Source organism: Buteo buteo, chromosome 5 (assembly GCF_964188355.1).
Source record: "Buteo buteo chromosome 5, bButBut1.hap1.1, whole genome shotgun sequence".
NCBI lineage: Eukaryota > Metazoa > Chordata > Aves > Accipitriformes > Accipitridae > Buteo > Buteo buteo.
In genome coordinates this window covers 8,849,202-8,861,331 of record NC_134175.1, presented here as the reverse complement: position 1 = coordinate 8,861,331, position 12,130 = coordinate 8,849,202, and the positions used below count along the sequence as shown (strand labels likewise).

Sequence of the window (12,130 nt, the reverse complement as noted above, 5' to 3'; positions counted from 1 at the left end):
GGGGGGGGACCCTGGAAGGTTTTGGGATTCAGGGAAGGCACCTCACCACTGTGATTTTGGGAGATGTGTTGGTGGCCAAGGATTGTGTTGGGTTTGGGTTGTAAAGGTAGAAAATAGAGATGTTGAATCTTTCCTGTCACTGTTAATGGGAGATTCAGTGGTACGCCACCGCTCCAACAAAAGATCCCTTTAGAAACAACTTGTCGGGAAACTTCTAACCCTGTGCCTTTTTCTTTCCATCCTCAGTTTGTATGCCTGAAGAAGGATTTAAAGGTGAGTCTGGGGTTCTCCCCCCCCCGCCTTTATTTAAGGCCATGCTAACTTCGTCTCCATCCCGTAAGTGTCATCATCTTTTGGTGATTGTCTTTTTTTTCTCCTCAGGGACTGGTTTACTTGGACACTGATGGTTTTCTGAGCAACAGAGGAGCGACCAGAAGGGAAGAGGATTTTGACATGGTAGGGCATTAAAAGAAAAAAAAAAAAGGTGGATACAGGACTGAACTCTTTGACTCTTCCAGAAGGCAGAAACCCATTCTGAAATGACTGCCCCCCCCAAAAAAAAATGCCTTATGTCAAAGCAGATTGCACTGAAGGACATCCTGCCTTCAAGAGAACGTTCCCGATTTTATATTTAATAAAGCAACAGGAAGGTTGGAAAGTTTAGCAGCAGTAAGAGCGTATCATGTTTACAGGCGAGGGAGACGGAGGCATTCTTGTGTATTCCCTGACTCAAATCCCGCACCGCGCTCATCTGTCCGAAAAGGGGTTGTAATCCAGTAGATCAAAAACATCTTGATCTGTTCTCGAGTAACTCTTTAGGCGTAACCTGCTTACAGATAATCCTGTCTTTGATCCACTATTACTCTTTCAGTACAGCATGGAAGTAAAGAAATTGTTACTTGTGAGGAATGTCTAGCTCTTTCAAAAAAAAAAAAAAAAAACACCAAAAAAACCCCCCGAACTTCATCTTATTTAACTGAAAATGTAAGCTGTGGTCTGCCTCCGAAAGCCTTCCATCGCGGAGGGGACGGGGAGCCGCCTCCCTCGCCAGCTTTTCAGCCGCTCGCCTTCACTTCCAAACGTTTGATGATCTTTCAATAACCACCTGGTCTTTCTCTGTGAACTGTGTTTTTTAGAAACGTGGGGTATTTTAACGACTTTTGATAACATCTTTTCCTCCAGTCCAGGACTGCCAGGAGCGCTCACGCCCATGGCTTGGGGGAGCCTGAACCAGAGCAAAGGGGGTGCGGGTGTGTGCCCTGTTTCCCATGGGAAGAGGTTTTGGTTTTTTCCCCCCCTCTGTTCTCATTTTTCAGGAATGCACTAATAATTTTTTTATTTTTTTTTTTCATCTGTAGCTCCCAGAAAGGATCTCTCCCCATTACCCATTAGTAGCAGGAAATAGTGTACCACTTCCAGACTTAAAAAAAAAAAGGGCACTGTCAAGGTATCTCTGTAATAAAGTTAGATGTTTCCTCTTCCTTTTCAGCCTTTTAACTTGTTTCCGTGGCAAAATGTGATGCAGAGAGTCGGGTTGCTGCCACATCGGCTTCATTTTTTTTAAAGGACTGCGGGAGTTTGGGGCTGTGAGAAGAGGGCAGGGGACACATATCCCATCCTAACAACCCCAGTAGCGTTTATTTTAAATTTTATCTTTTATCCGAAGAATTACAGCTGCCCTTTGCTGAGAACGGGGGCTCCGCATCCTCCTCCCCGTCCCCGGCGGGTTTTGGGGCGAAGCAGCCAGCATCTGGGGGGCTGTGGAGCTCTTAAAAGGTGGGTTTGGGGGCAATTTGGACCCGCGTATTCTTTCCCAAGGTAAAGACGTCAGCAGGAATTTGGCACGCCAAAGCCGCTTCATCCTTTGGGAACGGGCAGGAGGTTTTCTTCTTCCCAGACTGAAGCACTCGCTTGTGTACATATTCCCTGGAAATTCTGTTGTTGTTTCTATTTTTTCCAATTTGCTGTTAATTTTTTTTTTAATGTTACAAACAATCTCTTCCTTGAGCTTATAACATTGCAAAATTAAAGTCTCTAAACTCAGTGGGTTAAGGTATTAGCCAGGGCCGTGGCGGTGTTTCCAAGAAGTGATGTACGGCCGCAGCGTGGCATCGCCGTATCTCACGGAGGACGCAGGTACAAGATGTGATCAAAGGCCCAATTACCGTTTTGTCTGTTATTTGCAAACATTATCGGATTAAAATTGTCATTTGAGCTGTGGAAGCCTTATTAAAGCGCATACACATGGTCTGTCTTGTCTTTTAACACCTCGCCTGAAGGATGGGGATTTCTTAGGCTGCAAATCTCGCTCCGGGCCATCCCCCAAAAAAAGGGCTGGGGATGGGAGCGAGCGGGATCCCTCCGGAGCTGGGCATCGCACCAACCTTGGCACATCGCGTGGTTTTTATTGGAGGCTCAACGGTGCCGTGTGCCGCTTGGCAGCCCTTTCCCCGCGGAAGCACAGGTGCGGGATGGGCCAAGGCAGCTGCAGGGTTGGTTTTTGGTGTCCCCAACCCCACGCCGGCGCGTCACGTCTCACCCTGTCCCCGCGCTGGCGCATTGCCCGGGTTGCCGCTTCCCCGGGGGGCTGCGTGGCCGGGGCTCGGTGCCAGGCCCCGGCTCCTTCCGCCCTGGCACCCGGCAGCGGGGAGCTGGTGCCAGCCATTCCTCGAGGGCCCCCGGAGCTGGGGCGTCCCTCTGAAATAGCCCCTGAGGGGAGATGGGTGCTGGGGGGGGGATGTTGCTCACGTCCTGGGTGCTGTTGGGGGGTGATGGAGAGGGTCTTGGGGAGGTGGGGGGTGATGGGGAGGGATGCAGGGGGGGACCCCGCTAGCCGAAGGAGGAGGAGGAGGATGGGGGGATGCAGGTGATTGGGCAGAGGGGGACCCGGGTACCGGCCATGGCGGGGGTGGGGGGGTGGAGAGAATTCCAAATCCCAGGGGGGGATTTGGGGGCTACCCCGGCATGGGGGGGGGGCGACAACGGGATGGACGCGGGTGCTGGGGACGGCGGGAGGGGGCACCCAGGTGGTCCTGGGGGGGGGGGGGGGCGGACAGGGGACACGGGACCCCCCGTTCCGGGAGCTAGTATCGGTTCCCGGTTCCGGTACCGGTTCCCCGGTGCCGGTTGCCGGTTCCGGTACCGGTTCCCCGGTATCGGCCGCCCCCGGAGGGGCCGCCCCGCCCCGCCGCACGTGACGCGGCGCGGTGGCTGAGAGCGGCGGGGCCCCCGCTCCGCTCCGCTCCGGTACCGGCTCCGCTCCGGTACCGGCACCGGCCCCGGCACCGGCCCCGCCGACCCTCCGGTAAGTGCCGCGCCGCGGGCACCGGGAACCGGGGTCCCCCCCGGAGACACCCCACCCCCCCCCCCGGTGTCCGTGTCGTCCCCCCCCGCCACCGGCGCAGTACCGGGGGGGGGGCCCGTCCCCCGGTGACCTTCAGCCGCTGCCGGTACCGGCAGAGCCGGGGGGGGGGGATGAACCCCCCCCATATACCCCCCAACCTGCCCCTCCCCAAAATATGTCCCCCATGAATTGTCCCCCCCAACCTTCCACCCCCCAAATATCTCCCGCATTAATTAACCCCCTCAACCTGCCCCCCCTCCAAACCTGCCCCCCCCGGCGCTACCCCAAAATCTGTCCCCCCCTTTCTGCCTCCCCCCCATCCTGCCCCCATCATCTCCCCCACCCCCGTGCCCCCCCCAGCCCAGTCCCCGCAATCTGCCCCTTATGCCCCCCCCCCGCCCCCAGCCTGGCCCCACATTTGGGTGTCCCCCCCCCCCGCCGCTTCTACTACACCCCCCCCCGGGACTGCCTCCCCCCACCCTTGGGTGCTGGGGGGTGGGGAGCGATGGGAGACCACCCCCCCCCTCCAAGGACCCCCCAGGGCCCCGCTGCCCGGCAGGGTCAGGCTGGGACCCACGGGTGTGCAGGGACGGGTTGTGTTTGCACCAGGGTCGCCTTTGCACGGGGACGTGTCACGTTTGCACCAGGGTCGTGTTTGCACGGGGACAGGTCGCGTTTGCACCAGGGTCGCGTTTGCACCGGGGTCGTGCTTGCGCAGGGATGGGTCACACTTGCACCGCGGGTGGGTGTGTTTGCACCAGGGTCGTGTTTGCACCAGGGTCGTGTTTGCACGGGGACGGGGCTCATTTGCACCGGGGGGGGGGCCTTTGCACCAGCATCGCCTTTGCACAGGGACGGGGCGCGCTGACACGAGCGTTCGTGCTCGCGCGAGGGGTGGCGGGCGGCCGGGGTGTGTTTGCAGGGGGCTGGCACCCGTTTGCACCACGGCTGCGTTTGCACAAGGACGGCTTTGCAGCGGGGCCGCTGTCGCGGCGTGTCCCCCCCGTGTCCCCCCGTCCCCCCCCCCGTGTCCCGGGCGGTGCTCGGCGCTGCCGGTGCCCGGCGCTGTCCGTGGTGCTGCCCCGCGGGCGCCGCCTCCCGCCCGCAGAGGGCGCCCCTCGTGGGGGGGGGTGAGGGGGTGGCGGGGTGGGGGGTGCGATGAGTTGGGGGGACGACCTCAGTAGCCGGGCACCCCCATGTAGTGAACCCGACACCTGCCGCTCCTGGCCCGCCGGCTCCTGGCAGCCAGCAAGGTGGCGCTTGGCTTGCTGCCATCAGTAGGCTTCAGGGGTAACGCTGCTGCCCAAGCGGTCAAGTGTCGCGGCGAGGGGCTGTGGGGGAGCTCTCCTCTCCCCCAGAAAGCGCCATGGACCTCCCTGGGCCCCCCTGCACCACCTAGACATATCTCCAGCCGGCACCGCCATCCCCTTGGCCACCCCACCCCGAGGTAAGCCTCCGTGGGTGCTGCCCACCCATGGGTGCTCATCCCAAGGTGGGGTAATGGACACCCACAGCCCCCATCTCCCGCAGGGCAGCAGGATGGCCCAGCAGCGCCATGGTATCCCCCCCCCACTCAAGGTAGGCATTGCTGGGGTGAGGGTACCCAACCAGCACCCATGGGTGCCTGCGTGGCCTTCACCCACCCCAGCACCCATGGGCGCTGGCGTAGCCTTCATCCACCTCATTGTCTTGCAGACGGAGGAGGACTACATCCCCTACCCCAGCGTGCACGAGGTAGACCACCCACTCCCCTCCAGAGATGGGTGCAGGGGCAGGCGAGCGGCTGGGTGGGTGCGTGGCCAGAGCACCCACCTCGGTTGTGGGTGCAGGTGCTGGGCCGGGAGGGGCCGTTCCCCCTCATCCTCCTGCCGCAGTTTGGGGGTTACTGGATCGAGGGCACCAACCACCAGCTGAGCGGGGCACCCGAGTCCCCCCCTACCCCGGCACCCAGCACCCGGGCAAGGCTTGAGGGCAACCACACGGCCAAGATCTACCGCAAGCACTTCTTGGGCAAGGTGAGGCCCTGTGGGTGCTCCAGGCATGGGTGGGTGGGTTCCCCACGGGTGTGGCTGGGCCTGGGCGTGGTCATGGAGACCTCATAAGCGTGGGTGCCCATGGACATGGGTGCCCCATGGCATGGGTGCTTATGCATATGGGTGCTCATGGTTGTGGGTATCTATGGGAGCCCCGTGGGTGTGGGTGCTCATGGACTTGGGTGCCCCATGGCATGGCTGCTCATGGGCATGGGTGGCTCATTGCACGTGAGCCCGTGAGCGTAGGGGCTCCATAGGTGGTGGTATCTGTGAGTATGGGTGCTCATGGACATGGGTGCCCCATGGAGATGGGTGCTCAGGGACCTCGGTGCCCTATGGCGTGGGTGCTTGTAGACACAGGTGCCCATGGGCACAGGGAACCTACAAGTGTCTGTAGGATGGGTGCCCCACAGGTATGGGTGCTCATGGATATTGGCGGTCATGGGCGTGGGTGCCCCATGGCACGGGTGCCTGCCAGCATGAGCACTCACTGGGGGTGTCACGGGTGCTTGGCCCCCTCCCCGCAGGAGCACTTCAACTACTACTCCCTGGACCCGGCGCTGGGCCACCTCGTCTTCTCCCTCAAGTACGACGAGCAAGAGCACCTCCACCTGCTGCTGCGGTGAGCAGGGTGCCAGGGGGCACCCATGGGTGCTGGCTGGGGGTAGGGGGCTATCCTGACCCCCCACCTCACCCCGCAGCACCCGTGCCCGCACCCTGCACGACGTGGTGCCCATCTCCTGCCTGGCCGAGTTCCCCAACGTGGTGCAGATGGCCAAGGTGGGTGCAACACCCCCGGCAGCACCCATGGGTGCTCCCCTCCCTGGGCGACCCATTGCATCACCCGTCCTTCCCGCAGCTGGTGTGCGAGGATGTCAACGTGGATCGCTTCTACCCTGTGCTCTACCCCAAGGTGAACGGGGTGCAGGGAGCACCCACAGGTGGGGGGCACCCCGGGGTGCCCCCCACCCAACCTCCACCCCCTCCTGACCCCGCAGGCATCCCGCCTCATCCTCGCCTTCGACGAGCACGTGCTCAGCAACCACTTCAAATTTGGGGTCATCTACCAAAAACTGGGGCAGGTATGGGGTGGGGTGGGTGGGGGTTAGGGTGGGGGGGTCCCGGGTGGGTGCTGGCACCCATCCCCACCCCACCGCAGACCTCTGAGGAGGAGCTTTTTGGCACCACGGAGGAGAGCCCGGCGTTCACCGAATTCCTCGACATCCTGGGTCAACGGGTGCAGCTGCGGGACTTCAAGGGGTGCGTGATGGGGTGCTGGGTGGGGGGCACCCACGGATCCCAGGTTCAGGCTGCCTGTCCCCCCACCACCCAGGTTTCGGGGGGGGCTGGATGTGACCCACGGGCAGACAGGCAGCGAGTCGGTCTACTGCCACTTCCGTGACAAGGAGATCATGTTCCACGTCTCCACCAAGCTGCCCTACACCGAGGGGGATGCCCAGCAGGTGGGGCACCCAGGGGTGCTGGGAGAGGGGATGGAGGAAGGCGGGAGGCAAGGGTTGGGAACGGGGAACACGTGGGTGCTTGGGGGGGGGAGGTGTAGGGGGTCCTGGGGCACCCTCATGGGGTGGAAGGGCTGGTGGGGTACCTATGGGTGCTTTGGGGGTGTCCATGGGGTGCAGGGGCTCCTGGGGCACCCATGGGTGTGCTGGGGGGCATCTGTGGGACACAAGGGCTAGCAGCACACCCCATGGGTGCTGGAGGTCGTCTATGGGATGCAAAAGCTCCAGGGGCCCCTATGGGCCACAGGGTCTGCCATTCCTTTTGCCCCCCCTGGTGTGACCGCCCCCTGTTCCCCGTGTCCCCCCCCATCCCCACAGCTGCAGCGGAAGCGTCACATCGGCAATGACATCGTGGCCATCGTCTTCCAGGATGAGAACACCCCCTTCGTCCCCGACATGATCGCCTCCAACTTCCTCCACGCCTTCGTGGTGGTGCAGCTGGAGCAGGGTGCCTCCCAGGGGACCCTCTACAAGGTACCAGCCCATGCCTCAGTTTCCCCATCCCTATGGGGTGCTGGGGGCAGTGGGGTGCCCCGTCACACCCGCCCACCCACCGCAGGTCTCCGTCACTGCCCGTGACGACGTGCCCTTCTTCGGCCCGCCACTGCCCGACCCTGCCGTCTTCAGGAAGGTGAGCACCCATGGGTGCTGTTGGTGGTGGTGGGGGGTGTCCCCAGGGTGGCACCCACCCAGGGTTGCCCCTCGCCCCCACAGGGCCCCGAATTCCAGGAGTTCCTGCTGACGAAGCTCATCAACGCCGAGTACGCCTGCTACAAGGCCGAGAAGTTCGCCAAGCTGGAGGTGGGTGCAAACGTGGGTGCTGAGCACGGCGCCGCATCTGCAACAGGGCTGTGCGCGCCGTGGGTGCTGTGGACGTGGGGTGGTGCATGCCATGGGTGCCGTGCGTGCTGTGGGTGCTGTGCCTGCTGCGGGGCCTATGTCTGCAGTGGGTGCCGTGCCTCCAAGTGGGTGCCGTGCATGCCGTGGGTGCTGCGCCTGCAGCAGTTCTGTGGGTGCCGTGCACGCCACGGGTGCCGTGCGTACGGTGGGGCTGTGCCTGTGGGTGCCGTGGACGATGCGGGGGGGCTGTGCGGGTGGGTGCCGTGTATGCCGGGTGCTCCGTGTGTGGGTGCCAGGTACACTGGGGGCTGCTGGGCGTGGGGCGGGGCCGTGCCTGCAGCGGTGGCGTGTCTGTGGGTGCCGTGCACGCCGAGTGCTGGGTGGGGAGCCTGCGTGGGTGCCCCGTACGGCGGCTGCGGCGCCCGCTGTGGGTGCTGGGTGGGTGGTGGGGGGGGGTGCCCCGTACGGCGAGCACAGCGCCTGCTGTGGGTGCCGTGCTCGGGGGTGCCGTACACAGCGTGTGCCGTGGGTGCCGTGGGGGCGGGCGGGGGGGTGGCAGCGGGTCCCCGGCAGCGCGGTGGGTGCGCAGGAGCGGACGCGGGCGGCGCTGCTGGAGACGCTGCACGAAGAGCTGCAGGCCCGCAGCCAGGCCATGCTGGGGCTCGGCCCCGACGACGAACGTCCCGACAACGGCGCCGCCGCACCGGGATTCTTCGAGTCCTTCAAGGTGGGGTACGGCGGGGCGGGGGGGGGGTGGGGCGTCGTCCGTCGTCCTCCCCCGCCAAAACTGCGGGACGGGGGCGCCCGGCGGTTACCGGGCGGTGCTGACGGGGGGCGGGGGGGGTTGCAGCCCCTCCCTGGAGGCCGGGACCCCCCCCCGGGACCCCCTCAACGCCCCCCCCCCGCCAACGCCGCCGCCGGCGCTCCCGGCGTGAGTGCCCCGCCCCCGGGACACGCCCACACCGCGCTGGCCACGCCCACCGCCCGGGCAGCTTGCCTGCCGGCGCCTGGCTGAGGACACGCCCACCTCCGCGAGGCCGCGCCCCCTCCAGGGGACAGGGCCGCCCCGCGCTCGCCAGCCCCGCCCCGTTTCCCCGCCCCCGCCCCAAAGTAGCCCCGCCGACAGGCGCACGCCCCGCCCAACCCTTAAGCCCCGCCTCTTCAGGCCCACCGCCCGCCCCTTCGCGTAAGCCCCTCCCACCCCCTCGTCGGCCCCGCCCCCTCCCGCAGCCCCGTTCACCGGCGCGGCCCCGCCCCTCCCGGTGCCCCCGGTGCCCCCCCGGGGCCGGTGACGCGGTGCCGCCCCCAGTCGCTGCTGGTGCCCGGGAGCCGGCGGGGACGCCGCGGCAGCGCCATCGGGCTGGGCTCTGTGGAAGAGGTGGGTACCCCCGGCACGGACACAGCCCCCCCCCGTGTGTCCCCCCCCGGTGTTCTCCCCCCCCCCCCCCCCGGTTCCCGGTTAACGGCGACCCGCAGGCGCTGCTGGTGCCCGGGAAGAGCCCGTCGCGGCGGCGGCCCGGTCCGCTCGCCTCCCGCCGCTCCAGCGCCATCGGTATCGAGAGCATCCAGGAGGCGCCGGCCGGCAGGTGAGCTCCGGTACCGGGACACCGGGCTGGCACCGTCCGGTGTCCCCTCCCGGTGTCACCTCACTGCCCGCCGCCTCCCCCCCCCAGGGACGGCCCCGCCGCCGCCCCCGCCGCCCCTGAGGGCGCCTGCTCCGCACACAGCTCCCCCGAGAGCCGCCGGCACCCCGACAGGTCCCGCACCGGGATGGGGGGGGCACCGGGACGGGGTGACACGGGGGGATGCGGCAGCGCGAGGACGGGGTGGCACCGGGACACGGTGGCACTGGCACGGGGTGGCACCAGCGTGGGGTAGCACCGGGATGGTGTGACGTGGGGGACAGGAGGGCACTGGGACAGGGTGACATGGGGACTGGAGGGCACTGGGATGGGGTGGCGAGGGAACCGGGTAGCACCAGGCTGGGGTGGCACCAGGATGGAGTGGTACCAGGATGGGGTGACATGGGGACAGGGTGGCCTCAGGGTGACACGGGAACTGGAGGGCACTGGGATGGGGCAGCGCAAAGACAGGATGGCACTGGCACGGGGTGGCACCGGCACAGGGTAGCACAGGGATGCAATGGGCCAGGCTGGCACCGGGATGGGGTGGCGCTGGGATGGGGTGATATGGGGACAGGGTGGCATTGGGGTGACACAGGGACTGGAGGGCACTGGGATGGGGCAGCATGTGAATGGGGTGGCACTGGGACAGGGTGACACTGGGACGGGGTGGCACATGGACAGAGTGGCACAGGGATGCGATGGGACGGGGTGACACTGGGATGGGATGACACCGGGACAAGGTGGCACCAGGATGGTTGGCACAGGGTGACAAGACGGCACAGGGATGGGGTGTCACGGGGACAGGGTCACCCAGGAACCTAGTGGCACAGGGACTGTATGTCACAGGGACAAGGTAGCAGGGGGCTGCAGTGGGGTGGGGTGGCACTTGGGTGGCCTGGGCACAGGGTGGCATGGGACGGGGGTAGCTTGGGGTTCGGGTGGCATGGAGGTGGGGTGGCACAGGGGTGGGTGGCACGGGGACAGGTTGGTACGGTGACAAGGGACATGGGGATGGGTTGGCACGGGGACGGGGTGGCACGAGAATGGGATATCACAGGGATGGGATGGTGCTGGGGACAGGACATCCCAGGGATGGTGTGGCACAGGGATGGGACATCCCAGGGACGAGATGGCATGGGGGTGGGTTGGCACGGGGATGGGGTGGCACAGGGACAGGATGGTGTGGGGACGGGGTGGCACAGGGACAGCGTGGCGTCGCGGCGGGCCATGGCGGCGGCAGCCACATGGCGTGGTGCCAGCCTGTCCCCGGCATTGGGAACCGTCACTCGGCAGGGCCGAGAAGCCGGAGCCGCCGGATTTCTCCCGCTCCTCCTCCAGCGCCAGCAGCTTCGGCAGCGCCACCGAGGAGCCCAGCGAGCCGGGCAGGGTACTGGGGTGCTGGGAGGGGGATGTAGGGTGCTGGGGGGCGGGGGGGGGGGCAGCACCCCTTTGACACACCCCCTCGCACCCTTAGGAGAGCCGCTCGCCCTCGGGGACCCACCGCGACGCCTTCACCGACACCCCCTGGCCGGATGACCCCCCCGGTATCCCCCCAGGTAGCCCATCACTGGGGCGTCAGGCCGCTGCGGGGCTGGGGGAGCCCCCCACTGGTGCTCATGCCCCCCCCCCTTTTCCCCCAGGCCACCGTCCCCCTGACCCCCCCTGCCCCGAGATCAAAATCCAGCTGGAGCGGCCCCCCCAGAATCCGGTGAGGCTGTGCCCCCCCCCCTCCCCCAGTGCGCCCATATTGGGGGCACCCATATTGGGGTGCACCCACTGATGTCCCTCCACACAGGGTTCATAGTTACAATCCCCCCCATCCCTGGAGGCGGCGGGGGGGGTGGGGTGGCACCGCTTCACCCCCCCCCGTGTTCCACCCCCGTGCCAGGAGCCGAAGCCATCATCCCCAGTGCAGGATTTGGGGGGATCCCCCCCCAAAATGGGGGTGTTTCCCCCCCCCCAGACAATCTCCATCACCCCAAATACCCCTTGGGGGGTGTGATGGACCACGAAGGGCCCCCCACCAGTCCACCGTGACCCCAATGCCACATGGGGTGGGGGTGGGGGCTCCCCCAAAATGAAAAGCGGGTCCAACCCGAGCATCACCCCCTCCCTAAAAAAAAGGGGGGCTCAAATCCAGGGCAAATCCAAAGTGGGGGTCCCCCTGCCCCCCCCCCCTTTTATTTTAAGGGAAAAAAAGCTCCGGAATGGGTCAGATGCTGGAACTGGGGGGGGGGGGGGGGGGAATTATTTTTTTCAAACAACCCTCCCCCCAAATCGTGTTTGTGTGTCCCGTAAGTCCTGTACAAAATAAAGGTTTATTTATCGCTATGGCTGGGAAATGCTGGAGGGGGGTCCTGACATCTAGGGGAGGGGGAATCCCCAAATCCCCAAGCGTCAGCAGGGGCTGATGCTCCACATAGTTTTAAAACCACCCCGAATTCACCCATTTTAGGGAGTCATTTACCCAAATTCTGGAGCTATCGTGGCAGTCAGGCTGAGCAAAGCCTTGATTTGATTTTCCCTATTTTTGGGGTGCTGCGGGTAACCCAAAACGTGGCAGGGTGTCCCCCCCCCAAAAAAAAACCCCAACCACCACCCCCTTATTTTCAGCTCTGGCAGCCAACCAGGCGTCGGGAGCGGCATTTGGCCGGCAGCCCCGGTGGCCACCGGCTTCGCGCCAAATCCCCGGCCAAGAAAAAATGGTCGTTCCCCCCCCCCCCCGAACCCCCAAAAACCACGAAGCACCCCGGGACCGGTTAAACATAG

The 12,130-nt window shown here is 64.7% G+C and overlaps 2 protein-coding genes across 3 annotated transcripts in view; both read left to right on the top strand.

The window, feature by feature from the left end:
* USP48 (ubiquitin specific peptidase 48) overlaps positions 1-2,248 on the top strand; it is a 30,350-nt gene extending 28,102 nt beyond the window's left edge. For both annotated transcript variants that reach the window (XM_075027645.1, XM_075027644.1), the window contains 2 exons: positions 247-273; positions 382-2,248. In XM_075027645.1, the coding sequence (XP_074883746.1) occupies positions 247-273; positions 382-404 (50 nt within the window). In that variant the 3' untranslated portion in view covers positions 405-2,248. The remainder of the gene's footprint in view (positions 1-246; positions 274-381) is intronic.
* A 978-nt stretch (positions 2,249-3,226) lies between these two features.
* On the top strand, positions 3,227-12,124 carry RAP1GAP (RAP1 GTPase activating protein). Its single transcript, XM_075029181.1, has 22 exons — positions 3,227-3,304; positions 4,702-4,790; positions 4,858-4,921; positions 5,039-5,077; positions 5,173-5,358; positions 5,904-5,998; positions 6,078-6,156; positions 6,236-6,289; positions 6,375-6,458; positions 6,536-6,636; positions 6,710-6,839; positions 7,215-7,370; positions 7,456-7,527; positions 7,611-7,697; positions 8,326-8,463; positions 9,046-9,114; positions 9,213-9,322; positions 9,410-9,493; positions 10,655-10,748; positions 10,836-10,917; positions 11,002-11,069; positions 11,975-12,124. Exons 3-22 carry the CDS (start codon positions 4,883-4,885, stop codon positions 12,122-12,124), a joined length of 1,917 nt encoding a protein of 638 aa, XP_074885282.1. The 5' UTR covers positions 3,227-3,304; positions 4,702-4,790; positions 4,858-4,882.
* The last annotated feature ends 6 nt before the right edge of the window (positions 12,125-12,130 follow it).

Bases quoted from the DNA above. Each gene is read 5' to 3' on its own strand.
- RAP1GAP (XM_075029181.1), top strand. From the start codon at position 4,883: ATGGCCCAGCAGCGCCATGGTATCCCCCCCCCACTCAAG. The intron at 9,115-9,212 runs GTGGGTACCCCC...GGCGACCCGCAG, and splicing joins GGCTGGGCTCTGTGGAAGAG to GCGCTGCTGGTGCCCGGGAA. The intron at 10,918-11,001 runs GTAGCCCATCAC...CTTTTCCCCCAG, and splicing joins CCCCCCCGGTATCCCCCCAG to GCCACCGTCCCCCTGACCCC.